We start from the raw sequence: 25,657 nt of genomic DNA, 5'->3' as shown, positions 1-25,657 counted from the left end.
GGAATTTGTAGGGAAGAGGATCTGTTAGCACGCAAAAAACTCTTGGGAAAGTACTGCAAAACCTGCTGTGTCCATCCCTGAGGAAGTGGAGCAGAGCCTGGACTTCCTTCTGGGATCTTTAAATCAGGAGTAAAGATGGATGTTCTCGGCACTTGATCCTAAAACTCAGCACTCATTGAATAAAAGAGCATTTATTGGTCTCAATTTTATATGAATTTGATATCATACTCCCCTCCCCCAGGAAGGGAGTTTGGGGGCCCCTCAATTCCCCTGGAGGCTCCGGAGGAAGTTGAGGATTTCGGGATCAAGGCGGGCATCCTCAAGGCAGGCTAGGAGCTGGGATGCCGTGGCTTCCTCTCGCTGACGCCGCTGCCAATCCCGCAGCATCTCGAAACTCCACATAGTGGAATTGTTTGGATTTTCCTCCTGGATCTGGTCCAGCCGGCTCTGCTTCAGCCCTAGATGCAGAATTCCCACCTCCTGCCACTCTTTTCCCAATCTTTTGGCGACTCTCATCAAATCCTTCTCTGTCAAGCGTCGGGGATTTATGGGTGGAGCTGGAATCCCTCCAGGATGCTGTCCTGAAGTGGGATTCCTGGTCCCGTTGAGGGTGTCCCTATTAGGTTCCCTGGGGTTTTCCTCGGGGATTTTCTCTTCCAGGGGCAGCTGGAAGCGCTGGATGAGGTCGGGGCGGCCAATCTGCTGCAGGATCCTGGCGATCTCACGCAGGAAATTCTCCGGGAAGCGCTCGAGGAGGATCTGGCACAACTCAGGGCGCGATGCCTGGCGCACAAGCCCAGCAGGAATTTTGCTTTCCAGTAGGTACTTCAGGTTCTGGAATTGTTCTTCCGAGAGCGCCTGGTGCACCTCCAGCAGCGTTGCCCGCTCGTCTCTCGCCATCGGGGCAGAAAATCCCACAGGGAAATGGGGTCACTGCTGGGACACAAGGTCTGAGCTAGAGGAATGACCACGCAGCCCACAGAGTGGCGGACAAAGGGGCCACCCCTGGGCCCAAAAAATTCGGGGTGTGGGTGGAAAGGGGCCACGCTGTGCTCCATAAATTGGGGGTAGATGGGTCACCGCCCGCCCCGAGGGCTTTCCTGGTGCCCCCGTTATCCTCTTTAGAGGGACGCTAGGGGCTGAACCCTGCCAGCGTCCCCCTAGAGCACCCCACCCTGCCCTGGGCCTGAGACCGCCGAGTCTCCCCACAGTGGCCCCCTAACCCTGGGGCTGGGACCTCCAGCGTCACCCCAATGCCCCCACTCCTTCCTGGCTCCTCCCGATGTCCCCGCCGTGTGCCAGGTGCCCTTTCTTCCGGGTCCCCACGATCTCGCGGCGCCCTCGGTACTTCCCTAGTCCGGATTCGCACCGTTCTCTCCCTCAAGCCTCTCGTTCTCCCCCCGCCACCGCCCCGCTCTCACCGTGCTCTTCCCGCCGCCACCCCGCTCTCACTGCGCTCTGTTCCCGCCACAGCCCCGCTCTCACTGCGCTCTGTTCCCGCCACAGCCCCGCTCTCACCGCGCTCTGTTCCCGCCACCTTTGTTCCGTGTGTGAGGAGCGGAAGCGCGGCCTCCTGTCCCGCCAGCAGTTGCCGCGGCAACGCAGCGCGGCCGCTTTGAGCGGAGGGGGCGCGTCCTGCCCGGGGCGCGTCCTGCCCGGGGACGGCCTGGGGCCGTCCCGAGCGGAGTCCGCAGCGTCGTTTGGGCGCTCCGGGGCGGTTCAGGGGTGCTGGGAGTGAATTTTGGGCTCAGTGTCCAGTCCCGAGTGCCCCAAGTACTTCCATTATCTTTCAATAATCCTCCATCCCCCCAGTGCTTCAGTCACTTCCAGTACCGCCAGTAACATCTAATCCCTCAAACCCCCAGTATTCTCCAGTTCCCCAGTCTCTCCCGTAAACCCCCAGTCCCCTGGTACGCCCAGTCCCCCAAGTCTTTCCAACGGTCCAGTCCCCCCAGTATTCTCCAGCCCCTCCATTCCCCCAGTTCCTCCCAGTAACCCTGAGTAAGCCCTCAGTAGTCCCTGCAATTCCTTAGTCCCTCCAGTAACCCCCAACTCACCCCAGTCCACCGCAGTCCTCCAGCACCCTCCAGTGGTCCCCAGGCGCACTAGTGTCGCCCCAATTTCCCAGTTTCCCCAGCTCCCCAGTTTCCCAGTCTGCCCAGTATTCCCCAATCCCCCCAGTTACCCCCAGTTCCCACAGAATCCCCCAATTCCCCATTCTCTCCATTATCCCTGACACCCCAGTGTCCCCCAGGGTCCGCAGTCACCCCAGTGTATCCCAATCCCCCCAGTCAGTAGTCCCCATATCCCCGTGTATCCCCCACACCCCCCAGCGCCTCCAAAGTGTCCCCCCAGTGTCTCCCCCAGCCAGGCTGACCTGGCCACCCCTTCCCCGACTGCCCCAAGTCCATCCCACCACCGATGGTGGGAGGGTCCGTATTGTTCCTCCCTCTTTTTTTTTTTTTTTTTTTTTTTGGTGGGATGTTGGCTCCCTCCCGGGGCCGGGCTTCGTGGGGGTCGCCCTGGGCGGATTTGGGGGTGTCGGAGGCCTCCCGCCCCCAGCACGCTGCGGCACTGGCGGCCGCGCGGGAGCGCTTCCCTTCGCCCGGCCTCGTCCGGTGCCCCTGAGCCCCCCGGGCTCCCCAACAGCGGTGGGTGCCACCGGGGACATCCCCCCCAAACGGAGATTGGGCAATTCCCTTCGCTCCCGCCGTGTCCTTTCTTTTTTCCGCTTCCCCTTCCGAGAGTTCACCCGCGATTGCTGAGTTGCGGGAGGAGGGGCGAGAGGGAGCGACGCCCCCCCCCCAGATACAGGGGTTCCTCCATGGGGGAATGGGAGGGGCTGTGGGGTGGGACGAGGGCAGTGCCATCATGTCACTGTGTGTGTGACCCCAGCGTCAGGAGAGGCACGGAGGGGCTTCGGGCAGACCGAACCCTCCCTTGGGGGCGGCAGCGGGCCCCCCGTGGGGTGTCCTCGGGTCACCCCAGTTCTCTCCCTGCCCCCTCTCTCCCCCCCGGCAGGGTCCTTCCGTCCCGGGGACGGCGGCAGTGGACGCTGGGGGGGGGGGGTCGGCCCCCCGAGACTCCCCCGGCCCCACGGATGCCCGGGAAACCACACTGCTCGAGGCCCCCCCACAGATGAGACCTCTCCACCTCCTGCCAAAGAGGCCTCTGGCCACGGTAAGAGGTTCTGAGGGGGCCCCCTGGAATGGTGGAGGGGGAGTGGGTGCTTTTTCTGGGCTCCCTTAGGGACCTGCAATGGGGGAGACCCTGCCCTTGTGGTACAGGGAGACCTCAAACCTCAGGGAGGGACCCGGGTCTCGGGTGGCCCCAGGGATTGGGGGGGTTGTGGTCCCACAGTGTGGAGGGACCCCGATCCCAGAGTATGGAGGTGACCCCATCCCAGGGTAAGGGAATCTTGGGGATGTTGGGGTGGCCCATTCCCATGGCACAGGGGTACCTCAATTCCAGGGTAAGGGGGGACAGAGATGTGACAGTATCCTGCACCCACCGTGTGGGGGTACATCAGTTCCAAGGTATTCCCCTTTTCCATGCCCCAGGATATAGGGGTGTCACATTCCTGTGGCCTGGAGGTACGCCAGTTCCAGGGTCTGGGGGTGCTCCAGGGATGCGGAGGTGTCCCAGTCCTATCGAATGGGGTACCCTGATCCTGGAGTTTGGGGGTTCCTCAATCCCAGGATATGGGAATCTCAGGAATGTGGGGTTGTCCTATACCCATGGTTTAGGGTGCCCTGTTCCCATGGTATGGGACTGTGGCAATTTCAGGGTAAGATGGTGCCCTGATCCCACAGCCCAGGGAGCCACAGTCCTGGGGTGCAGCGATGTCTCGTTCCCATGGAATGGGGGTGTCCCAGGGTTGGGGTACAGGGATGTCCTATTCACATGGAATGGGGTACCCCAATCCCAGGGCATGGGGGTGCCCTGATCCCAGGATATGGCAGCACCACAGTCCCAGAGTTAAACGTCAGTATCACCTGATTTGAGGGTGCAGGGTTCTAATCTCATGGCATGGGAATGCCCTAATATTAGGATGCAGGGATGTCCCAATCCCATGGGATGGGAATGTCCTGATTTTGGGGTGTGAGAATGTCCTAGTCTCACGTATTGGGATGTCCCAGTGTTGAGGTGCAGGGTTACCCCAAAGCCATGGCATGAGGGTGTCCTGATTTTGGGGTACAGGGGATTTTTCTGGGTACCCCAAGTTCATCCCTGTGTTCCAGAGGGATTTTGTCTGTTCCAGTCCCTGTCCCCCCTTGCACCCCAATCCCAGATCCTTGTCTATGTGCAGTGGGGAGCTGGGGGAAGTGAACTCTGGCTTTGGAATACGATAGGGATAGGGGTAGGAAAAGGGAGGGAGGAGGTGGCAACCGGGATGGGGAAGAGGGAAAAGGGATGGAGAAGGCTCAGAGGAGGTGGAGAAGGGGAAGAGGGGATGGAGAATGTGAAGAGGGGGTGGAGCAGATAAGGATGGGAAAAGGAAAGAGAAAAGAGGATGGGAAAAAGGGAAGAGGAGCTGGAGAAAGGTGAGAAAGAGGATGGGTAAAGGACAGTGGGAATAGAACAGGTACAAATAGGATGGAGAATGTGGGAAAGGAAAGGAAAAGGGGAAGAGAGGATGGAAAATGGAAAGAAGGATGAAGGTACCAGTGGGACCAAGCTGAGACAGAGGGCCTGGAGCAGGTGCCAGTTGGAAAGGAAGGGCAGGTATCATTGGGATGGAGCAGGCGGCAAGGGGCCCCAGCTCCTGTCCTTGCCCTACCAGTGCCCACCCTCCTCTTGCACAGCCCATCCTGGCCCGGCCCGGCAATGTCGGAAGCCCCCCAGGCCCCCTGTGGGGGGACCAAGTCCCCTGAAGGAGCTGCTGAGGCCAGAAGGGGCCGGGCTGCACCCCGCTCTCTGCGGGGAATGTGGGAAGGGCTTCAGCTGGAGCTCGGGCCTGGCATGGCACCGCATCACCCTCACTGGGGCACGACCATTCACCTGCAGCGCCTGCGGGAAGGGCTTCAGCCAGAATTCCAACCTTGCCACGCACCGGTGCATCCACGCCGGGGAGAAGCCCTTCGGCTGCCGGGACTGCGGGAAGCGCTGCGGGGAGAGCTCGGCGCTGGTGCAGCACCGGCGGATGCACACCTGGGAGCGGCCGTGCACATGCAGGGAATGCAGGAAGAGCTTCAGCGTCGGCTCCAACCTGCGACAACACTACCGTACCCATGGCCGAGAGTGGCTCCACCTCTGCCCTGAGTGCGGGAACTTTCTGGAACCCTGGCCAGCTCTGGAGTCACCGCATGAGGCATGGGTACAGTGACGCCTGGAGGGGCATCAGGACAGCTGGATGGGTTGGGACACATGAATGGCGATAGTGCCATCGTGATGGGGACACTAGGATGAGGATGGGGAGGAGGGGATGGGATGGGAACAAGGATGGAGATGTGTTGGTTTGGCACAGCCTAGTTTTTGGTGGGGGGGCGGGTGGTGCCACAGGTGTGGCTTCTATGAGAAGCACCTGGAAGCTTCCACCATGTCTGACATAGCCAATCTCTGATGACTGTGAAGATGGACGTGCTGCTGGCCCAATTAGAGAGGTTGGTAACACCTCTGTGATGACATATTTAAGAAGAAAATCAAAACCGTGTTTGCACAGCTTTTTCCCGGGGTGGCGAAGCCCTGCTGCCGGGGCCATCCTCGTGCAGCCTGCAGCGATGCGCTGCAGCCACCGCCATCTCAGCAAGGCCTGCGGCGAGCCTTGCCTGCCCGGCTGCCCCGAGCCAGCTGCACTGCTGGTGGAAAGGGCAGGGACAGTGGCAGCAGCGTCCCCTTCCCAGCACCCCGCACGAGGAGAGGCATTAAATAGCGCCAGCACCGTGGCGGCCGCCACTGCCCTGCAATGGCAGCAGGGCTGTATGGCCAACAGTGGAAGCACAATGAGAAGCTCCCTGATGCAGAACCTAGACAAAATCAACATAGTGCTGTGGGATCCTGCAGGAATCTTCGGACTGGTGGAACTTGTTGGCACTGGTACTGGGATTTCGGGTTCACTGGAAATGAAGGGCACTGGGAATGGGTGTGGGGACACAGGACATGGGGGACACCAAACACTGGTGGGAGAACACACTGCAAGTAATGGGGGGACACTAGGGACAGGTGGGCTGTACACTGGGGACAGGGGGGACAATGAGAATAAGTTTGGGGACCCTGGGAATGGGTGGGGGCTACACTGGGAATGGGTTGTGGGGACACTGGGAGTGGGAGGCCATATGGGGTCACCACAGATCTTCCCACAGATCCGGGGACACAGTCCTAACCCTTCCCCCTGTCCCCAGAACCCTTCCCGAGTCCTGGACTTTGCTCCTTGCCCCTGGCGATGTGACCAGAGGAAAATTCCATCCTGGGGAGGGAAGAGAGAGGAGCTGGGAAAGCCTGATCCAGGAGAGCCTGGTCCCAGGAAAAGCTTCTCCTGGCAGCACCTAATTCAAGGATCACCTGGTCCCAGAATCATCTAATCCCAGGAGAACCTGTTCCTGGCAGCACCTGATCTTGGAAAATTGCAGCTGGCAGAGGTGAGAGGAGAGGTGAGTCCAGAGAGCCTGATGCCCGGAGAAACCCATCCTGGGAACACCTAATATTGCGATCATCCTGTTACAGAACTACGTCATTCCAGAAGAACATCATTCTGGAATTGCCGTATCCCTGGAGAATTTCATCCTGAGAGAGCCTTATTCCAGCACCACCTCATTGCAGGGGGAAACTCAGCCTGGGATCATCTTATTGCAGGAGATCCTTATCCCACAATCACCTCGTTCTGGGATCACCTTATCCCAGGAGATCCTTGTCCCAGGATCATTTTATCCCAAGGTTATTTCCTTCCAGGAGAAGCTCATCCTGGGATCCCCCACTCCTGCCACCTGCTGCCAATTCCAGGGTCCCTCCCGCTGCACTTCGGGGTCTCCCTGTGTTCTCCTGCCATGGCTGAGCCCTCTGGGGCTGGGGACAGCATCCCATTGGAATGCCCTGGCCTGGACACGGCCGCTGGGGAGGAATTCCTGCAGGAAGTGTTCCAGATCCTGCTGGAGGAGGGCGTGCGGAAGAGCACAGATGTGACACAGAAGGTTGGGACACTGGGGCACTTGGGAGGGAGGGTCTCCAGTTCCATTGCATCCTATTCCTGTTTCCAGTACCATTCTCAATCCTAATCCCATTCCTGTCCCCACAGGTAGATGAGTGGAAGGAGCCCCCTGGGAGGGGATGGGGTTCCCGATTTGTCCCTATTGCTTGTCCTGTTCCCAGGCATTCCCTGTCCCAGTCCGTATCCCATTCTTATTCCCAGTCATTCCCAATCCTATTCCCAGTCATTCCCAGGCATGTGACTGGAAGCAGACATGGAAGGGGGTGAGGGTCACAATATTGCTCCTTTCCCAGTCCTATTCCCATTCTGAAACCTAGTTCCAGTCCCATTCCCAATCCTGTTCCTAATACAAGTCCCGCTTCCAGCCCTGTTCCAACAGCTAGTCCCATTCCCAATCCCATTCTCAGTCCCGTTCGCGTTTCCAGTCCTGTTCCCATTCTGAGTCCCCTTCCCAATCTTATACTCGGAACAGGACTGGGAGTGGCACTGGGGTTGGGAATGAGAGTAAGTCCCAGTTGCAGTGTCATTCTCATTTCCAGTCTTGTTCCCCATCTTGTTTCCATTTCTAGTCCTATTTGCAGTCCCACTTCCAGCCCCATTCTCATTCCCATTCCCCATTCTGTTTGCAGTTCTGGTGCCAGTCCCATTCCCATTCTGGTTCCTGGTTCCAGTCCCATTCCCATTCTCAACATCATTCCCAGCCCATTCGCCCTGCGGTTCCCAGTCCCGTTCCCAGTCTCGTTCCCAGTCATTCCCAGTGCTTTCCCAGGTGTGTGACTGGAAGGAGCCGCAGGAGCTGCGGGACCTGCTGGATCTGGAGCTGCGGAGCGACGGGGAGGGGCGGGAGCAGCTCCTGCAGCGCTGCCGGGATGTGCTGCGCTTCAGCGTCCGCACCGGTGCGCTCCCAGTACACACCAGTGCACACCAGTACAACCCCAGGGCAGGCCCAGTGCCTCCCAGTTTAGCCCTGCACAAACTGCGTTGGGCATGGCAGCTCTCACTTCGGCCCAGCGGTTCCCAGTGTGGCCCCTGGTGCCTCGCAGTCTCAAACATTGTGGCCCCTGCCATGTTCCCCTCCATGTCTCTCTCCCCTGTTATAAATGGTGTTCAATTTGTGTTGAATTTGGGCTGGGTTGGAATTGCTCTTTTGGGGTGATTTGATGGGTGTTTGTTGTGGGTCCTGGGGAGGGCATGTCCAGGGTTTGGTGGGGGTGATAGTCGAAGGGAGGCAGGAGGTGATTGGACAGGGGACTTGACCAATCATTAGATGCCCCAAGAAAATGATTGGTCCAGAATGAATATCGATATGGACCAATGAGAACACCAGAAAATGACCAATCAACACACGGATCTTTCTGAGGGACCTACTTTTTTTGGGGAGAACTCAGCGTGTTTGGGAGACATTGTTATCTTTGGGTTGTTGCATGGGAGTTTGGGCTTATGTCAAACTCCTGCCCTCTGTGGTTTGTTTTAATGAACGAGAGCCTTTTTCCTTCTCAAAATCTGGCCTCGTTCGAATTTATAACATCCTTTGGGGACTCATCAGGGATAGCCCACGCCCCAAACTGGTCCGGGGTAGCTCAGGACCTGGGAGATACGTCCAGCCACCTTTTTTGGCTGCCAGAGATTTGACTACGTCGGATTGCGGAAGGGATTGCTGCCTATACCCAAGGCTGCAGAGGACACAACAACCCAAAAAGGTGAGAGCCCTTCGAGAGGGAGTGGGCCTCATACTGCCTCTGAGCAGTGCGAGTGGGGTTTAAGGTGCGAGGGGGTGCAAAGTGAATGTGTGTGATTGAGACAGGGACTGTGAGCACAGACTCCCGAAGCAAGTGTGTGGGGGAAGTGTGTGTTACAGTCATTGAGTGAGTGTACCTCTAGGGACCCCTAGAGTAGGGGAGACGAGGAGTACCCTCGTCTAGCCACCCTTACCTGCTCAGGCTCCCATTCCTCCAGTGAGTGGAGGCTCCAAGGGGTGATTTGGGCCCTTGGCCCTGAGTAGGGCGGTGTTAGTGGGCTGGACTGCCCAGAGTAAGGGGCAGAAGCTCTGACCACTAGCCCAAATCACCTGGAGGGTTGTTCCTCAGAGATAGAGCAGGGGAGTCTAGTCTCTGAGGAACTAGGACCTTAGGGGTGGGAGAAAAACTCCTATACAGAGACTGCCAGACACAGTAGCCACTGTATAGGGGAGTGCCCCTTTCTGAAACAGGGGAAGGGGAGGCTGCCCAGCCTAAGAGAGTTAGGGAGCCCTCGAGCTAGGATCCCATTGAGGGGGTTGCAGAGGGGGACAGACTCAGGACCCTAAGCTGGGATCCCATCAGGGGGTCGTAGGGGTAACTGAGGGGCCTAAACTTCACAGGTGCACTGACCCTCAAGCAGGCAGGTGGGCCACCAGCTATGGAAGGGCCCTTTCAGCCACTAGGGCTGAAGGGGATGTTAGAACCTGTCTAAGCTAGGGAAAAATTCAAGAGGCAGAGCCTCTCCGGTGGAAGCCCTTTGTACATGAGTTGTCGAGATCTCTGCAGAGTGAGGTTTGGAGGTGAGGACAAGCTGAAAGTCCTCCGACTGCTACTCAGGGAGAGCAAGTATAAGACCCCGCTACGGCCATTTTGTATTTGGTTGAGCGGGCGGTTCATTTCACTGTAGCCATTTTGTCTTTTGTTGAGCAAGTGGCTCGCTGTGGTCATTTGGTATTCGGGTGAGCAGGTGGATTGTTTCAGAGTGGCCATTTTGTCTTCTGTTGAGTAAGTGGCTTGCTGTGTCTATTTTGTATTTGGTTGTGCAAGTGGTTGTAAGTTGCTTCATTTCTTGAAATAGCCATTGTTATTGTTTAGTTTTCCAGCTAAGACAATAGCTATTACATTTCTTTTTGGAATTAATTTGGACATTTCACTATTCTTAGGTTATAAATGTTCATTTCAATTGACATTTTTATTCTGAAACCCTTGTTAAACCGCAATATTTATTTTGTTTCCCATACTAAATATTTCTTTGAGTCACCATTTTTTTGTTGTGTTTCCCACCAAAGCTACCACATTTATTTTGTTTCCCAGGTCAAACATTTCTTTAAAAGTTGCCATCTTTGTCTTGTCTCTTACGATAAGGAACTTTTTAAAGTAACCGTTATTAATACATTTTCCACAATAATTAATATTTATTTTCTCTTCCTCATGAATAACTAATACTTATCCCTTATTAAAAAAATTAAAATAAATAAATAAATTCAAATAAATAATTAACAAAATAATATTTTTTTAAAAAATTGTAATTGGATACCAATTGCTAGTTAAAGATGGGACAGTGTGCTGGAAAAAGTGCCAGCAGGAAGAGAAAAGGGAAGGAAGTTTTTAACTAAATACCTCCTAGTAGTCCTTTAGGTGAACTTTTAATAAACTGGGATACTAATGAGGGAATGAAGGATCTAGATAAAATAAAAATGATGAGATACTGTACAGAAATATGGCCTAAAGAGGGTATTGCTGAAGGACCTGTCCTGGTATGGGACAAAAGAAAGATGGCTATGTACAGCTTTAAATAGATATGTCAATACCTGGCTAGAACCTTGCGAGGAAGAGATTAGTTATGCTAAATGTTGGTTAGAAAGGGAGAAACAGGAAGAGGAAATAAAAGGATATAAGGTATCCAGAGAAGAAGAAAAAGAAGAAACTAAGCTACCAGAAAGGAGGTGGGATCCTTTAGACCATCTTCCTCTGCCTCCCCCTCCTGATCCCTTAGATTACCTCCCGTTACCTCCTCCTCCGACTCCTCCTATAGACCACCTTCCTCCTCCCCCTCCAACCTTGTACCCCCTCAGTACCATCTCATGAGGTGGATGCAATTTCAGGATCTACTCCCACAGGAGTTTTAAAATCACCTCAACGTTTTAATTCAAGTTGTCCTGCTCCCAGCATCCCCTCTTCTGTATCATCTCCTTTCCCAAATATACCAGAACCTGCCCATTCTAGTACTCCTTCAGTTTTGCAGATTCCCTCCAGTTCCTCAAGTACCCAGACACCAGTCTCTAGTACCACTCAGAGTGTCCATACCCCAATCTTGGCTCCCAAAACTTTCCAAAATACCCCTCTTTATTTTTCCTCCATATTTCAACCCACAACCCAAAGTACCTCTTCCTCTATTCTTATTTCTGGAACATAACAAAACATTCCTTTTTGTTTATCCCCCATACCCCAACATACTGAGAGTCAAAAGCAGGAGGAAAGTTTGCGAACAAAAGGTCAGGGAGTTAAAAGGGCCTGTTGTTGTAAAGATATAGAGGAAAAGAAGTTAATTGAACCAGATAAGCATGTAGAAAGCCATCAATATAATACAAGGTTCCAAGCAAAGAAAATTCAAGATGAAGGTGGGAGAATTGAAAAGTTGTTTCCTCTAAGGGAAGTGCCTATGGGGAGGACCAGAGGTGGTATTGGTTTTGTGAATGCCCCATTCATGGCCTCTGAGGTTAGAAATTTTAAGAAAGAAATTAAACCTTTATTAGAAGATCCCATAGGCATCTCACAGCAACTACCCAATACCCAGTGGTAGCCAACCCATACAATTTATTAAGCAAAGTACCATCAAAACATGCATGGTTTAGTGTTATAGATCTGAAAGATGCTTTTTGGTCCTGCCCACTTGAAAAAGAAAGTAGAAAATGGTTTGCATATGAATGGGAGGATGAGGAAACTGGGAGGAAACAACAGCTGCAATGGACAAGTTTACCTCAGAGATTCACAGAGTCACCAAATTTGTTTGGCCAAACTCTAGAAGAAATCATAAAACAATTTACACCCGAAGGAAATTCCCAGGTTCTACAGTATGTAGATGATTTGTTGATTTCTGGGGAACAAAAAGAGGAAGTACAAGCAACAATGGCTAATCTACTGAACTTCCTGGGGGGGAAAGGGTTAAAAGTACCCAAAAAGAAGTTAAAATTTGTTGAACCTGAAGTAAAATATCTGGGTCACATAATTGGGAAAGGATACAAGAAATTAGATGCTGATTGAATTCAGGGCATGCTATCCTTACCAGCACCTAAAACAAAAACAGATGTAAGGAAATTACTTGGATTAACTGGATACTGTAAATTATGGATAGATGGACACACAAAGTTAGTTAAATTCCTATATAACAAATTGGTTGAAGATGAGCCTATAAATTGGAGTGAAGATGATGAGAAGCAGCTGGAAGAATTAAAGGAAAAATTAGCAAATGCCCCAATGTTAAGTTTACTGGATTTAAATAGACTGTTTGAACTGTTTGCTAATGTAGAAGAAGGAATAGCTTATGGTGTCGTTGTACAAGAATGGTGTGGAGTGCGGAAGCCCATTGCCCACATCTCAAAATTATCAGACCCGGTTGTCAGAGGTTGGCCTATTGTGGAAGAATGGCTGGATAAACAGGGCCATGGGTCACTTGAAATGTTGTACAAGCAAACCCCATGTTAGCTTGACATAACTAGGCTGCACGCCATGATAAGGAAATTGCAAAGTATGCTGTGTTATGCTGACAAGGTCGAAAGGGCAAGGACAGCAGCAAAAATGAAGAAGAAAAGAGGTTTTGCAATATAAAAATAGAAAGTAAAAGCATTGAGAATGAGGAAGAACCCTGTGTTAGAATCCAAAAAGGAAGAGGAGTATGTAATGTAACTTTTTGCTTTAAACCAATGAACTAATGATGAGTACGCATAATTACTAGAAACATATAAAAGTACCGTTGTACTCAAAATAAGCTGAAGCTTGCTTTACCAATCATATTAACTGATTGCTTGTCTTCCCTCGCCGCTGTCAGCCTGCTTGTCTCCAAGCGGTAGCTGCCACTGTAGTTCTCCTAGAAGAAGGTTACAGGTTAACATTAGGTAACAAAATCAAGGTATATACTCCCCATGATTTAAAGAGTATCGTAAGTAGAAGAGCATGTCAGTGGATTTCAGATAGTAGACTTTTAAAGTATGAATTGATTTTAAACAACAGTGAAAATATAGAATTAGCTACAACAAGAATTCAGAACCCCGTGCAGTTCTTATATGGAGAACCAAAGGAAGAATTGCAACATCACTGTCTCGAAACTATAGATTTACAGATAAAAGTCAGAGAGGATCTATTAGAACAACCTTTGTCTGAGGGAGAAATACTTTTTATAGATGGTTCATCACAAGTAGTTGATGGGAAAAGAGTATCAGGATATGCCATAGTAGACGGATATACAATGACAGTTGTGGAAAAAGGAAAGCTTCCTGTGAATTGGTCTGCAGAGTGTTGTGAGATTTATGCACTATTAAAAGGACTGAAATGGTTGGACAAAAAGAATGGCACTATATTCACTGATTCTAAATATGCTTATGGGGTAGTACATACCTTTGGGAAAATCTGGGCGGAGAGAGGATTTGTTAACTCAAAAGGAAAAACCTTGATTCATGAAGGCCTCATAAGAGCAGTGCTAGAAGCTTTGAAAGGGCCTAAAGAAATTGCAGTGGTGCATACAAAAGGACACCAAAAAGGTGACACTAGAGAAATAAAAGGGAACAACTTGGCAGATATAACTGCAAAGAGGGCCACAGTGGAGAATTCAGAAAAGATCCTCAAACTAAATGAAATCGGAGATGAGAATGATGATGATGATAGAGGAAAGGAGGAGATCCCTATATTTAATGAAAAAGAACAAGAAGAGTTACTAAAACATGGTGCGGACCAAAATGAAAAAGGAGAATGGAGGATGCCAGAGGGTCAACAAGTATTAAACAAAGCATTAACTAGGAAGATATTAGAGGACATACGTCTCAATCCATCAGCGCACTCAAGCTTTGTGCGATCATTTTATGAGAACTTATGTATGTATCGGGGTATGGGAAATTGCCAAAATAATAACCAGAGAATGTATGATATGCCAGAAGATAAATAGAAAAGTAATGAGAAAATTACCTCAAGGGGGAAGCGAGCTAGAAAAAAGACCTTTTCAATGTATACAAACAGACTTTACAGAATTACCACAGGTACAAAGGTATAAGTATTTACAAGTAATGATAGACCATCTAACTCATTGGGTGCAGGTATATCCAACAATGAAAGGAACTGCAGAGACTGTAAGCAAAATTTTATTAGAACAAATCATACCCCGATATGGAATAATTAATACTATTGACTCCAATAGAGGTCCTCTTTACAGCTAAGATATTACAACAACTAATGAATGCTCTAAATATCATCTGGAAATTTCATACTCCATGGAGACCCCAAAGTTCTGGGAGGGTAGAAAGAATGAATCAGATTCTTAAGATAACTCTTACAAAATTAACAGAAGAAACAAAGAAGAATTGGTTGAAATGTCTCCCTCTGGCACTAATGAGGATAAGGACTAAACCAAGGGCAAATATAGGAGTGTCACCATATGAAATTATGTTTTGTTTACCATTCTTAACAACTTCAGGAAATGTGGGAACATATGAAGAAGGAGAATGGGGTGTGAGAAAATATATCAAGACTACAACATGCACTTTAGAAGAATTATGGGATATCTTCCTCAAGCTACTCCCATTGATTTCAAAATCCACAAATTCCAACCTGGTGACTGGGTATTTATCAAGACCTGGAGAGAACAACCATTAATCCCAAAGTGGGAAGGTCCATTTCAAGTTTTACTGATCACTGAAACAGTTATTCAAGCACAGGAACAGGATGGACACTTGTCACCCGAGTGAAAGGGCCAGTTTCAGCACCCGAGGGGCTATCTCTGACCTTAGCTAAGTAACACCAAGCTGATTCTAAGGAAGAAGACATCAGAAACACCATAAGAAGACACATGAGTTATGAGTTATAATTGAACTTTGTTAGATTTATTGTAAAATACCTAATTGAAAGTTTGTAACTTTTTTTTTCTCTATTTTGGGGGGGGTGAAATTATATGAGTTTTCAAGGAAGTGTTTTAATCTCTGGTATCTATTAATACAGACCCTGAGATCCAGGAAAAGATAGAGCATTCTCCCATGCATCTAGCAATCTGCCCCTAAAAGACGGAAGGAACAGGTTGATACAAAAGGAAAGGTAGACTCCTGCAGCAGCAGTTGGTAAGAATCTCACAGAAATAACAAGGAAAGTGCGGGCAAGACTGGATCAGGTTATATTCTTACCACAGAGTCGCTGATCCTCTGTGGAGGGGAGACATGGTTGGGAGAGTAGCTTGTACCGGACCCCCACTGCCATTTGAGAAATGCCACTATCCTCTGTGTGCAGGAGATTCTTGGACTGCTGTCCTTAGAACCCGCACGAATCCAAGTCCCAATTGCTTCAACTTTTTTGTCATTCACCACCTGTATAGAAGATGGAAAAACATATTTGCTACATGAAAATATAGGGAATATCAAACAGAAGTTAATGGGGGAATGCCCTGTGAAAGAAAAATTAATCTGTTCAGAAAAGAGACTGATTGAAGGAAAGATAAGACATGGGGTTTATGAACCATGTTTAATGAAAGAAAGCTGCTACTAGAAGAAAATTGAGTGGAAATAGCGGAGAACTCAGAGATTGCCAAGTCAGCCCCTGAGATGTACAAGCAATACCAGAAATTGAGACAACTATACACCATTGAAGAAGAAACTAATTAAGAAAATGTTGGACATGGTGATGCGGGCTAAAGCCCGATCAAAGTTTTAGGGGGGAAGTTGTTATAAATGGTGTTCAATTTGTGTTGAATTTGGGCTGGGTTGGAATTGCTGTTTTGGGGTGATTTGATGGGTGTTTGTTGTGGGTCCTGGGGAGGGCAGGTCCAGGGTTTGGTGGGGGTGATAGTCGAAGGGGGGCAGGAGGTGAATGAACAGGGGACTTGACCAATCATTAGATGCCCCAAGAAAATGACTGGTCCAGAATGAATATTGATATGGACCAATGAGAACACGGGAAAACAATCAATCAACGTGCAGATCCAAAACCCACCAATCCTGGACCTGAGAGAGGTTATAAAGTGAGGGTTTCGGTTGGGTTTGGGGTGGTTCTCCTTCTGAGGGACCTACTTTTGGGGGGGAACCCAGCGTGTTTGGGACACGTTATCTTTGGGTTGTTGCATGGGAGTTTGGGCTTATGTCAAACTCCCTGTCCTCTGTAGTTTGTTTTAATAAACGAGAGCCTTTTTCCTTCTCAAAATCTGGCCTCGTTCAAGCTCATAACACCCCAGTCTTCTGCATCTCGCTTGACTGCCCCCATGCCCCCCCATTTCCCCCTGCATCCACTCCCTGACCCCCCTCATGTACCCCCAACCCCTTCCATGTCCCATCTGATCCCTCCCTACCCAACCCCAATCCTTCCTGTCCCCCCATCCTCCAGGTCCCTCTTGTGCATCCCCTGATTCCCCTATATCCCCCCTGCCCACCCATTTTCCCATTTCCTCACATCCCCTCATTCTGCCCTCTGTATCCTCCTCCTGTCTCCCCAGTCTCCTTCTGACCCTGCCATGACTCCTCTGAACCTCCCAGGTCCTCCCCTTATCTTCCCGTGTCTCACCCTCCACGTGCCATCCTTAACCCTCTCATGTTCCCCCCCATTTCCCCCTATCCCCTCCCATATCTCTCCCTGCCTCTCCCTGCCCCCCCGCCATGTCCTCCCCTGACCACCCTCTGTCCCCTCTGTGTTCCCCCAGGTCACCCCCTGTCGCGCATCCCGGCTGGATGGTGATGGGGGTGGGCTACAGTCCCCCTCTTTTGGGCTCCGCACTATCCCAGCTACCAGTGGAGGCACAGCGTGGAACAAAAGGGCCACAGCACGGGCCTGGGGTAGAACTCTGGGTAACGTTTTTAGATGGCAAAATCCCCCTCCCCAAGGTCCCAGGACCGCAAACAGGGGCAAACAACAGCTTACAAAGGGGGCAGGTCTCAGGGGAGGATAGAATCTCTAGCTAATCAGGAGAATTGGGGGTGGAACACAAGGTGGGGAATACAAGGTATATAAACCAATGAAGGACTTCAAGGGAAGGGAACAGTTTGGGATAGGAGGGGTTAACAACACGATGGGAGGGGACAGGGGTTTGAAACTTGGCCAGAAAATAGCTAAGTAACAAACAGATAAACCCACACCTGGCTCAATAAAATAACAAAGGCAGGTCTCTATCCCTGAACCCTGAACAAGGGTTCTGAACCCTAGTCGCTAATATCCTCATTCTAACCTTAGTAGGCAGTCAGCCAGTAGAACACCCATTCATCATCATGGGCCAACTAGCCTCATTCACCTACTTCACTCTAAAAACAGGAGGCAAAAAAACCCAAAAGGACCACCAAACCACAAATCAAGCAGTAAACATGCCAAATAGAAAATATACTACAATAACCCCCAGTTTTTCAACCAGCTTTTCTCGGGGCTGGACCACCACGCCCTCGCTGGCAGGTTCCTCACTGAAACCCTCAACACGAGCCCGTGAGCCCCCGACACTCCCAAAGGGGAGCTGGCGCGTGGGGAGACCCCTCAAAAAGCTGCCATGACCCTCCCCTCCCCCAGATCCACCTGCAAGGAGCCCCTAGTACTGATGGAGGGGGAGGTGCTGGCGGCAGGATTTTGGGCTGCTCAGGTTTGGAGGGAGGGTTTTGGGGGTGTTGAGGAGCCCAAATGAGATAGGACCTGCCAAAACCCTGTGCTGACTGCCCTGATCTAGCCCCCAGTCTTGGTGCTGATGGAGGGGAGCTTCCGCGGGGAGGGTTTTGGGGTGCTGAGGCTCTGGGGGAGTTGTTTGGGGTTCTGAGGTTTCAGGGGGAGGGGAACCCCCCCGACTGCTGCTGGGCCCTTCCAGGTACACATACGAAGTGGCCCCAGTGCTGGTGCTGATGGAGGAGCAGGTCCTGGCCAAGCTCCGGGAGCTCGTGGGGTGGAGCAGCGGCGATGGCATCTTCGCTCCCGGTATCCCGGACCCTTCCCGAGGGGTATCCCTGTTCCCCCTCTGCCCCTGGCAGCCTGTCCATGGTGCTCTGGGGGTGAAACGGAGGTCCCTGTCCTGGGCAGGGGGCTCTATGTCCAACATGTTGGCCATGAACGTGGCGCGATTCCGGCGTTTCCCGGAGAGCCGCAGCAGAGGGAACTGGGACCTGCCTCGCCTGGGCCTGTTTGCATCCCAGGAGGTGGGACTGGGGGCTCGAGGTCACCCCAAAACCTAATCCTCAGAGTCATCCCAATTCTAATCCATGGGGTGATTCCAAACCCTATTCCTGGGGTCACCCCAAAACCTGATTCCTGGAGTCATCCCAAATGTGGCCCCCTGAGGTCACACGAAACCTGATCCAAATGTCATCCCTGGGACCCCCACGAAACGTGATCCAGGGGCTCCCCTGGGGTCATCCCAAAACCCGATCCTGGTGTCGCCCCAAAGCTGATCCTTGGAGGTTGCCCTAAACCTGATCCATGGGGTCACTCCAAAACCTGGTGTCACTGAGGTGACCCCAAAACCTGGCCTCTGGGGTCACCCCAACTCTGGTCCCTGAGTTTACCCAAAATCTGGGGTTACCCCAAGTCTGGTCCCTGACGTGACCCCAGATCTGATTCCTGGGTTCCCCCCAATCTCGGTCCTGTTTTCCTGCCCAGAGCCATTACTCCATCCTAAAAGGAGCTGCTCTCCTGGGAATTGGCACGGACAATGTTCACCTGGTGCGGACAGATGAGAGGTGAGTGCTGGGAGGTCCCGAGGGACCCCAGGTCAGCGGATTCCTGCATGTATCCATCCCTATCCCTTCCCTTCAGGGGGAAGATGATCCCGGAAGAACTGGAGGAGGAGATCAAGAAGGTGAAAGCTGAGGTCAGGAGAGGCTGCACACCTCAAAGGCCCTCAAACTCCCCAATGCCTCCGCAGTATCCCCAACGGCCTTCCCAGTGTTCTCAAAGCTCCCTCAAAGTCTGTGTGTCCCCCTCTAAGTCCCCAAAGCCTCTCCAATGTTCCCAAAGCCCTTCCCATGTCCACAAACCACCCTCCATGTCCCCCAATGTCCCCCCAAAAACCCTGAATGTCTTCCAATGTCCCGCCACTGTCTCTTCAATTCTTCAATGCATCCAATGTCCTCTGTCCTCCCCAGACCTCCTGCCCTCCCATAAAGTCAGTTGCCTGGCTGCCCCAAAGCCCCCTGTAGCCCATTTCCTGCACCCCCAATGTCCCCCAGTATCCTCCAGCCGCCCACAGCTTTCCTCCTGAGCCCCCTCAAAGTCCCCCAAATGCCCACCCAGGGCTCAGAGCCCCTTCTTTTTCTGTGCCACCATCCTGGCCTCCTTTGACTCCATGTGCTCCCCGGACCTCTACCCCCTTCCATGCCCCCAGCACCCTCCAATACCCCCAGACCCCTCCCTAATCCCCCCCAGGGCTCGGAGCCCCTCTTTGTGTGTGCCACGAGTGGCACCACTGTCCTGGGCGCCTTCGACCCGCTGGACGCCATCGCTGACGTCTGTGCCCGCCACGGGCTGTGGCTGCATGTGGACGTGAGTTCGGGGTGCTTGGCTGGGGGGGCTTGGGGGTCCCCCTGTGCGTTCTGATCCCCCTTTTCCTGCAGGCAGCATGGGGGGGCAGCGCCCTCCTGTCCCCCCGACTGCGTCATCTCCTTGCCGGCATCCACAGGTGTGTCCCTCCCCCTACCCCCGCAAAAGACTCCCACCTGCCCTCTGAGCTTTTGGGGATACCCTTTTTCCCCAGAGGGCCCCGCCAAACTCTGCTGTTCCCCCCCACCAGAGCTGACTCAGTGACCTGGAACCCCCACAAGCTGTTGATGGTGGGGTTGCAGTGCTCAGCATTCCTGCTCCGTGACAGCTCCGTAGGTGCCCCCCATCCTGAATTTGTGCCCCTAGGATGCCTCCTGGGCCCCCTCGTTAATTTTGGTGCCCCCTGCCAATCCCAGGGGCTCCTGCAGTGCTGCCATGGCGTGGGGACCTCATACCTGTTCCAGCGGGACAAGTTCTACGACGTGTCCCTGGACACAGGGGACAAGAGCCCTCAGTGCGGCCGCCGCGCCGACGGCCTCAAGCTCTGGATCCTCTGGAAAGCCGTGGGGACCCAGGGGCTGGCACAGCGTGTGGAGCGGGCGTTCGGTGCCTCTCGGTGAGCCCCAGGATCAGGGGGAACCCTCCATCCTCCCAAACTTGGCTTCACCCCTTTGCTGTCCCCAGGTATCTGTTGGAGCAGGTGAAGAGGAGGGAGCGATTCCAGCTGGTGATGGAGGTAAGGGTGATGGTGGAATGGAGGATGGGGGATATGGACACCTAAGAGTCCTGGAGGTTGGAATGCCACAGGTTTAAATCATCCTGGAGCTTTAACTGCCTGGGGGTTAATCCCAAAGGTTTGAATCCCCAAAGTTGAAATTCCAGAGTTTTCAATCCCAGAGGCTTGAATTGTCCCAGAAGTTTAAGTCTTGGAGGTTTAAATCCCTGAGGACAAATCCCAGAGGTTTGAATCCCAGAATCTGAAATCCTGGAGTTTGGAATTCCACAGATTTAAATCACCCCAGGGATTGAAATCCAAGAGGTTGAAATCCTGGAGTTTTAATAATCCTGGAAGTTTCCATTTTGGAGGTTTAAATCCTGGAGGATTAAATCCTGCACGTTCCAACCCCAGACAATTAAATACACATGGCTGAATTCCTGGAAGTGCGAATCCCTATCAGATTCTGGGAATTGGGTGAATGGTCATGATCTCCTTCCTCTTCCTCTTCCTGCAGCCAGAATTTATCAACCTCTGCTTCTGGTTCATCCCACCCAGCCTGCGGGGCCAGGAGAACTCCCCGCAATTCTGGGACAAACCGGGAAAGGTGAGCCCAGAATTCCAAATTCCCCCCACCACCAACAGCCTTGCAAATCCCCAGAAATCACCCAAAAAGAAAAACAAAATCCTCCTGAAATGGTGTTTCTCCCTAGGTGGCCCCAGCCATCAAGGAAAAGATGATCCGGAGGGGCTCCATGATGGTGGGATACCAACCCCAAGGATCCCACGTCAACTTCTTCCGGCAGATTATCACCAATCCTGCTGTCACCCGCCAGGACCTGGACTTCTTCCTGGATGAGATACAGGAATTGGGATGGGATCTGTGAGCAGTCCCAAAAACCCCAGTGAAAGACCCCAAAACCTTCCCCCCATCCCGGAGGAAGAGGAGCAGATCCTTGATTTCCTCCCGTCATCCCAAATTGGAAATGACCCCAAAACTCCACACTCATGGAATAAAACTCCATTTAATGGTCTTGATCTGATAATAATTTGATATAACCCCACCCTCAAAATAGGGTTTGGGGTGTAGGGGGTCCCATAATTCCCCTGGAAGCTCCAGAGGAGGTTGTGGATTCTGGGATCAGCATGTAGTGGCCTTGTGACTCTCCTGACATTCCCATGGCTTCTTGAAGTTCCAGAGGCTGGAATTTGTAGGGAAGAGGATCTGTTAGCACGCAAAAAACTCTTGGGAAAGTACTGCAAAACCTGCTGTGTCCATCCCTGAGGAAATGGAGCAGAGCCTGGACTTCCTTCTGGGATCTTTAAATCAGGAGTAAAGATGGATGTTCTCGGCACTTGATCCTAAAACTCAGCACTCATTGAATAAAAGAGCATTTATTGGTCTCAATTTTTTATGAATTTGATATCACACTCCCCTCCCCCAGGAAGGGAGTTTGGGGGCCCCTCAATTCCCCTGGAGGCTCCGGAGGAAGTTGAGGATTTCGGGATCAAGGTGGGCATCCTCAAGGCAGGCTAGGAGCTGGGACGCCGTGGCTTCCTCTCGCTGACGCCGCTGCCAATCCCGCAGCATCTCGAAACTCCTCATAGTGGAATTGTTTGGATTTTCCTCCTGGATCTGGTCCAGCCGGCTCTGCTCCAGCCCTAGATGCAGAATTCCCACCTGCTTCCACTCTTTTCCCAATTTTTTGGCGACTCTCAACAAATCCTTCTCTGTCAAGAGTTGGGGATTTATGGGTGGAGCTGGAATCCCTCCAGGATGCTGTCCTGAAGTGGGATTCCTGGTCCCGTTGAGGGTGTCCCTTTTAAGTTCCCTGGGGTTTTCCTCGGGGATTTGCTCTTCCAGGGGCAGCTGGAAGCGCTGGATGAGGTCGGGGCGGCCAATCTGCTGCAGGATCCTGGCGATCTCACGCAGGGAATTCCCCGGGAAGCGCTGGAGGAGGATCCGGCACAACTCAGGGCGCGATGCCTGGAGCACAAGCCCGGCAGGAATTTTGCTTTCCAGTAGGTACTTCAGGTTCTGGAATTGTTCTTCCGAGAGCGCCTGGTGCACCTCCAGCAGCGTTGCCCGCTCGTCTCTCGCCATCGGGGCAGAAAATCCCACAGGGAAATGGGGTCACTGCTGGGACACAAGGTCTGAGCTAGAGGAATGACCACGCAGCCCACAGAGTGGCGGACAAAGGGGCCACCCCTGGGCCCAAAAAATTCGGGGTGTGGGTGGAAAGGGGCCACGCTGTGCTCCATAAATTGGGGGTAGATGGGTCACCGCCCGCCCCGAGGGCTTTCCTGGTGCCCCCGTTATCCTCTCTAAGGGGACGCTAGGGGCTGAACCCTGCCAGCGTCCCCCTAGAGCACCCCACCCTGCCCTGGGCCTGAGACCGCCGAGTCTCCCCACAGTGGCCCCCTAACCCTGGGGCTGGGACCTCCAGCGTCACCCCAATGCCCCCACTCCTTCCTGGCTCCTCCCGATGTCCCCGCCGTGTGCCAGGTGCCCTTTCTTCCGGGTCCCCACGATCTCGCGGCGCCCTCGGTACTTCCCTAGTCCGGATTCGCACCGTTCTCTCCCTCAAGCCTCTCGTTCTCCCCCCGCCACCGCCCCGCTCTCACCGCGCTCTGTTCCTGCCACAGCCCCGCTCTCACCGCGCTCGGTTCCCGCCACAGCCCCGCTCTCACTGCGCTCTGTTCCCGCCACAGCCCCGCTCTCACCGCGCTCTGTTCCCGCCACCGCTGTTCCGCATCTGACGAGCGGAGGCGCGGCTTCCTCTCCCGCCCCATCGGAGCGGGACCGCTTTGAGCGGACGGGGCGCGTCCTGCCCGGGGCGCGGCCCGGGGCCGTCCCGAGCGGAGTCCGGAGCCTGCTTTCGGGGCACCGGGGCGATTCGGGGGTGTGGGGAATGAGTTTTGAGCCCAGCGTCCAGCCCCGAGCGGCGGCCGCGCGGGAGCCCTTCCCTTCTCCTGGCCTCGTCCTGTGCCCTTGTGAGATGCAAAGCTATGTGTCGTGTCAGGTACAAACAGGCGACGTGTGTATTTGCGAATGCGAAATGTGTGGACCCCGACAATGGGAGAGCTGTGAATTCTAATAATAAGTGAAGAAAATAAAGCATGGAAAAAGGCCTTTGAACCTATCTTTTGTTTGCAATTAACCCTGGTTGATTTAGGAGCATTGGAATTAAGGTGTTAAAGATGTTGCTTTTTGCTTGCATTTAATCCATAAAAAGCTCTGCAATAATAACCTTTTGATGTATAATTTTAGAATATTACTTGTATCCTTGAAACTATAGCTTTTGAATATATATGAAGGAAATATGCTTATCTCACACCTTATTGAAGCAGAGAAAAACAGCTTGAGGAAGAAAGATGAACATCACCTCAAGGATTTACAGTTTTGACCAAAGGGAAGCTGGACATCACTGTTATGAGATTTAGAGTCTCTGCAATTAAAAGGTGGACACACATCTGGGGAGCCGGACCCCACCAGATGGGATTCATCTTTCTTCTTTCAGAAACTGGACTGTCACCATCTGGGGATACTCCTTTGAGATACATCCTGAGAAATTAAAATCACAATAGTGTATAGAATTGTGATGTAATATGTTGGAATGAAAGTTGCTGATGGGTAAAAGACTGGAAACAGAAACTGCTGAAAAAAACTGAGTACCCCTATAAATACCTGTAACCCTCAATTATCAGTGTGCAGTTGGAGGGAAAACTTCCCCCACTGTACCCAGCGCTGTATTGCTCACACTTTACTATATTAAATAATAAATTGATTACTGCTTGAATATTGGCTTAGTCAAGCTTCTTATTCATAACAAATTTGGTGCGTTGGCCGGAAATTTCCAAATCCATTGAGGGAGACTCCTAATCTCGGAGAGGCACCCCACCTTGGAGGCTTCTGCCTCGGGTGGCCCCGAGTGACGGGGGACTCTCTCAGGGAAGAGGAAATCCATAAGGCAAATTATGAGCGAAGAATTTTGAGCTCCTGGAGTAGACTGCAGTAAATTCACCTGTAATAAACTCGTGCACAAAGACCCAGGCAAGAAAAGGAGGCTGTAAGTATTGCTTGGTTTGGTGGGATAAGAACAGGTGTAGGTGTGTAAGAGTGTGAATGGTGTGTCTATGAGATGTGACCTAATCATGACACAGGTGAGGAGTTCTTCTCACCTCAGCTTTGCTACCCCACGAGGGGGGCGGCAGGTGAAGGAACAAAGCGTGTGGAAGAGGATTTTCTGTATATAAAAGGTTGGGGGGGTGAGATACGATAATAGTTATGGAGAGGAATTTGTTTTCTTTTCCTCGTAGAGAATCAGAGGCAAGAGGCGTTAGAACGGACTTGTTATTAAGGAAATTCCTGACAAGAAGGACTAAGGTCTGAACAAGTGAGGTCAAAGCCAGTGAGGGAACACCTGTTCCGGGAAAAAAAATTGGTCAATGCCAGAGCAAATACCCAGGAGGTGGTATAAACCAGCAGGAAAATAAAGGTACTGAAAGTACTGGAAAAAGAGGGAGCATTTTGCCAGATATACCCCAGGACAGCCCCCTTGTGGTAATGTTAAAATTGTAGGACAAATGTGAATCCAGGAGAGGAGAACGTAAAGAGAAAATGATACAATATGGTATGGTAGAATGGACTAAGGAAATGATACGACCTGATAATTTATACTAGCCAATGTACGGGTCATCTGAAGGGTGAATCTGTAAGGCCTTGAATGCCTATGTAAATACAAAGGACCCTATTAACCAAGAAGAAAGCGATTATGCTGCTTTATGGCATGGGTCCTGGCCTACTCCTCTGTATGCATTAAAAACCAAAAAGGAAAAGAATCAGTGAGATCCCTTAGATAACCTTCCCCCCCCCCCCCCCCCCCCCCCTTATCTACCACAGCCAGCTGCACTGGCAGAGGGGCCTCATCCAGCACCTAACCTGGCACATTCCAGCACCCCCTGCACCACAAGCCCCGGTGGCTCCGCTGCCACTGCCACAAGCCCCGGTGTGTGGAGAATATTGTTAATAAATGGTTAAGTGAGAAAAATCATCCTGACATAATGCCGCTGGTTAAGCTTGGTAGGGAGGACAGCAGTCTTTGATTCAGTGGCTGCTGACAGGCAAGAATGCCGGATGACCTTGCTGCAACGCCACTGCCACAAGCCCCGGTGGCTCCACTCCCACTGCCACAAGCCCCCGTGGTTCCACTGACACTGCCACAAGCCCCGGTGGCTCCGCTCCTGGTACTTGATTCACCACCAGCACACAAAACGAGAAGTCAGGAAAGGTCACGAGCAGAAAGCAGTGGGGATAGCAATAAAGAAGGGAAGGGGGGGGCAGCTGTACCCATCAAGGGAAGTACCATT

At 52.0% G+C, this 25,657-nt stretch overlaps 3 protein-coding genes across 4 annotated transcripts; 1 reads left to right on the top strand and 2 right to left on the bottom strand.

Moving 5' to 3' along the window:
• Positions 1-222: 222 nt before the first annotated feature.
• On the bottom strand, positions 223-1,600 carry LOC128950284 (uncharacterized). 2 transcript variants are annotated; one of them, XM_054295162.1, is made up of 2 exons: positions 1,519-1,600; positions 223-933 (listed from the first exon to the last, which is right to left on the bottom strand). In XM_054295162.1, exon 2 carries the CDS (start codon positions 898-900, stop codon positions 262-264), a length of 639 nt encoding a protein of 212 aa, XP_054151137.1. In that variant the 5' UTR covers positions 901-933; positions 1,519-1,600; the 3' UTR covers positions 223-261. The 2 variants fall into 2 exon arrangements, with proteins under 2 accessions (XP_054151137.1, XP_054151138.1); XM_054295163.1 differs by having other exon boundaries at positions 223-936; positions 1,519-1,566.
• A 4,868-nt stretch (positions 1,601-6,468) lies between these two features.
• Positions 6,469-22,007, top strand: LOC128950290 (cysteine sulfinic acid decarboxylase-like). The gene is made up of 16 exons (XM_054295170.1): positions 6,469-6,590; positions 6,889-7,127; positions 7,914-8,040; positions 9,026-9,036; positions 17,459-17,538; positions 17,909-18,015; positions 18,118-18,233; positions 18,694-18,773; positions 18,850-18,904; positions 19,459-19,575; positions 19,647-19,711; positions 19,823-19,904; positions 19,989-20,188; positions 20,257-20,308; positions 20,805-20,894; positions 21,001-22,007. Exons 2-16 carry the CDS (start codon positions 6,984-6,986, stop codon positions 21,172-21,174), a joined length of 1,500 nt encoding a protein of 499 aa, XP_054151145.1. The 5' UTR covers positions 6,469-6,590; positions 6,889-6,983; the 3' UTR covers positions 21,175-22,007.
• On the bottom strand, positions 21,753-23,026 carry LOC128950307 (uncharacterized). Its single transcript, XM_054295189.1, has 2 exons — positions 23,012-23,026; positions 21,753-22,424 (listed from the first exon to the last, which is right to left on the bottom strand). Exon 2 carries the CDS (start codon positions 22,389-22,391, stop codon positions 21,753-21,755), a length of 639 nt encoding a protein of 212 aa, XP_054151164.1. The 5' UTR covers positions 22,392-22,424; positions 23,012-23,026.
• Positions 23,027-25,657: the final 2,631 nt, after the last annotated feature.

The sequence above is a fragment of the Melozone crissalis genome, unplaced genomic scaffold (assembly GCF_028551555.1).
Source record: "Melozone crissalis strain CALT ecotype California unplaced genomic scaffold, PUWL_Pcris_2 ptg000537l_1, whole genome shotgun sequence".
NCBI classification, from domain to species: Eukaryota; Metazoa; Chordata; class Aves; order Passeriformes; family Passerellidae; genus Melozone; species Melozone crissalis.
This window is presented reverse-complemented; position numbering and strand designations above follow the sequence as displayed.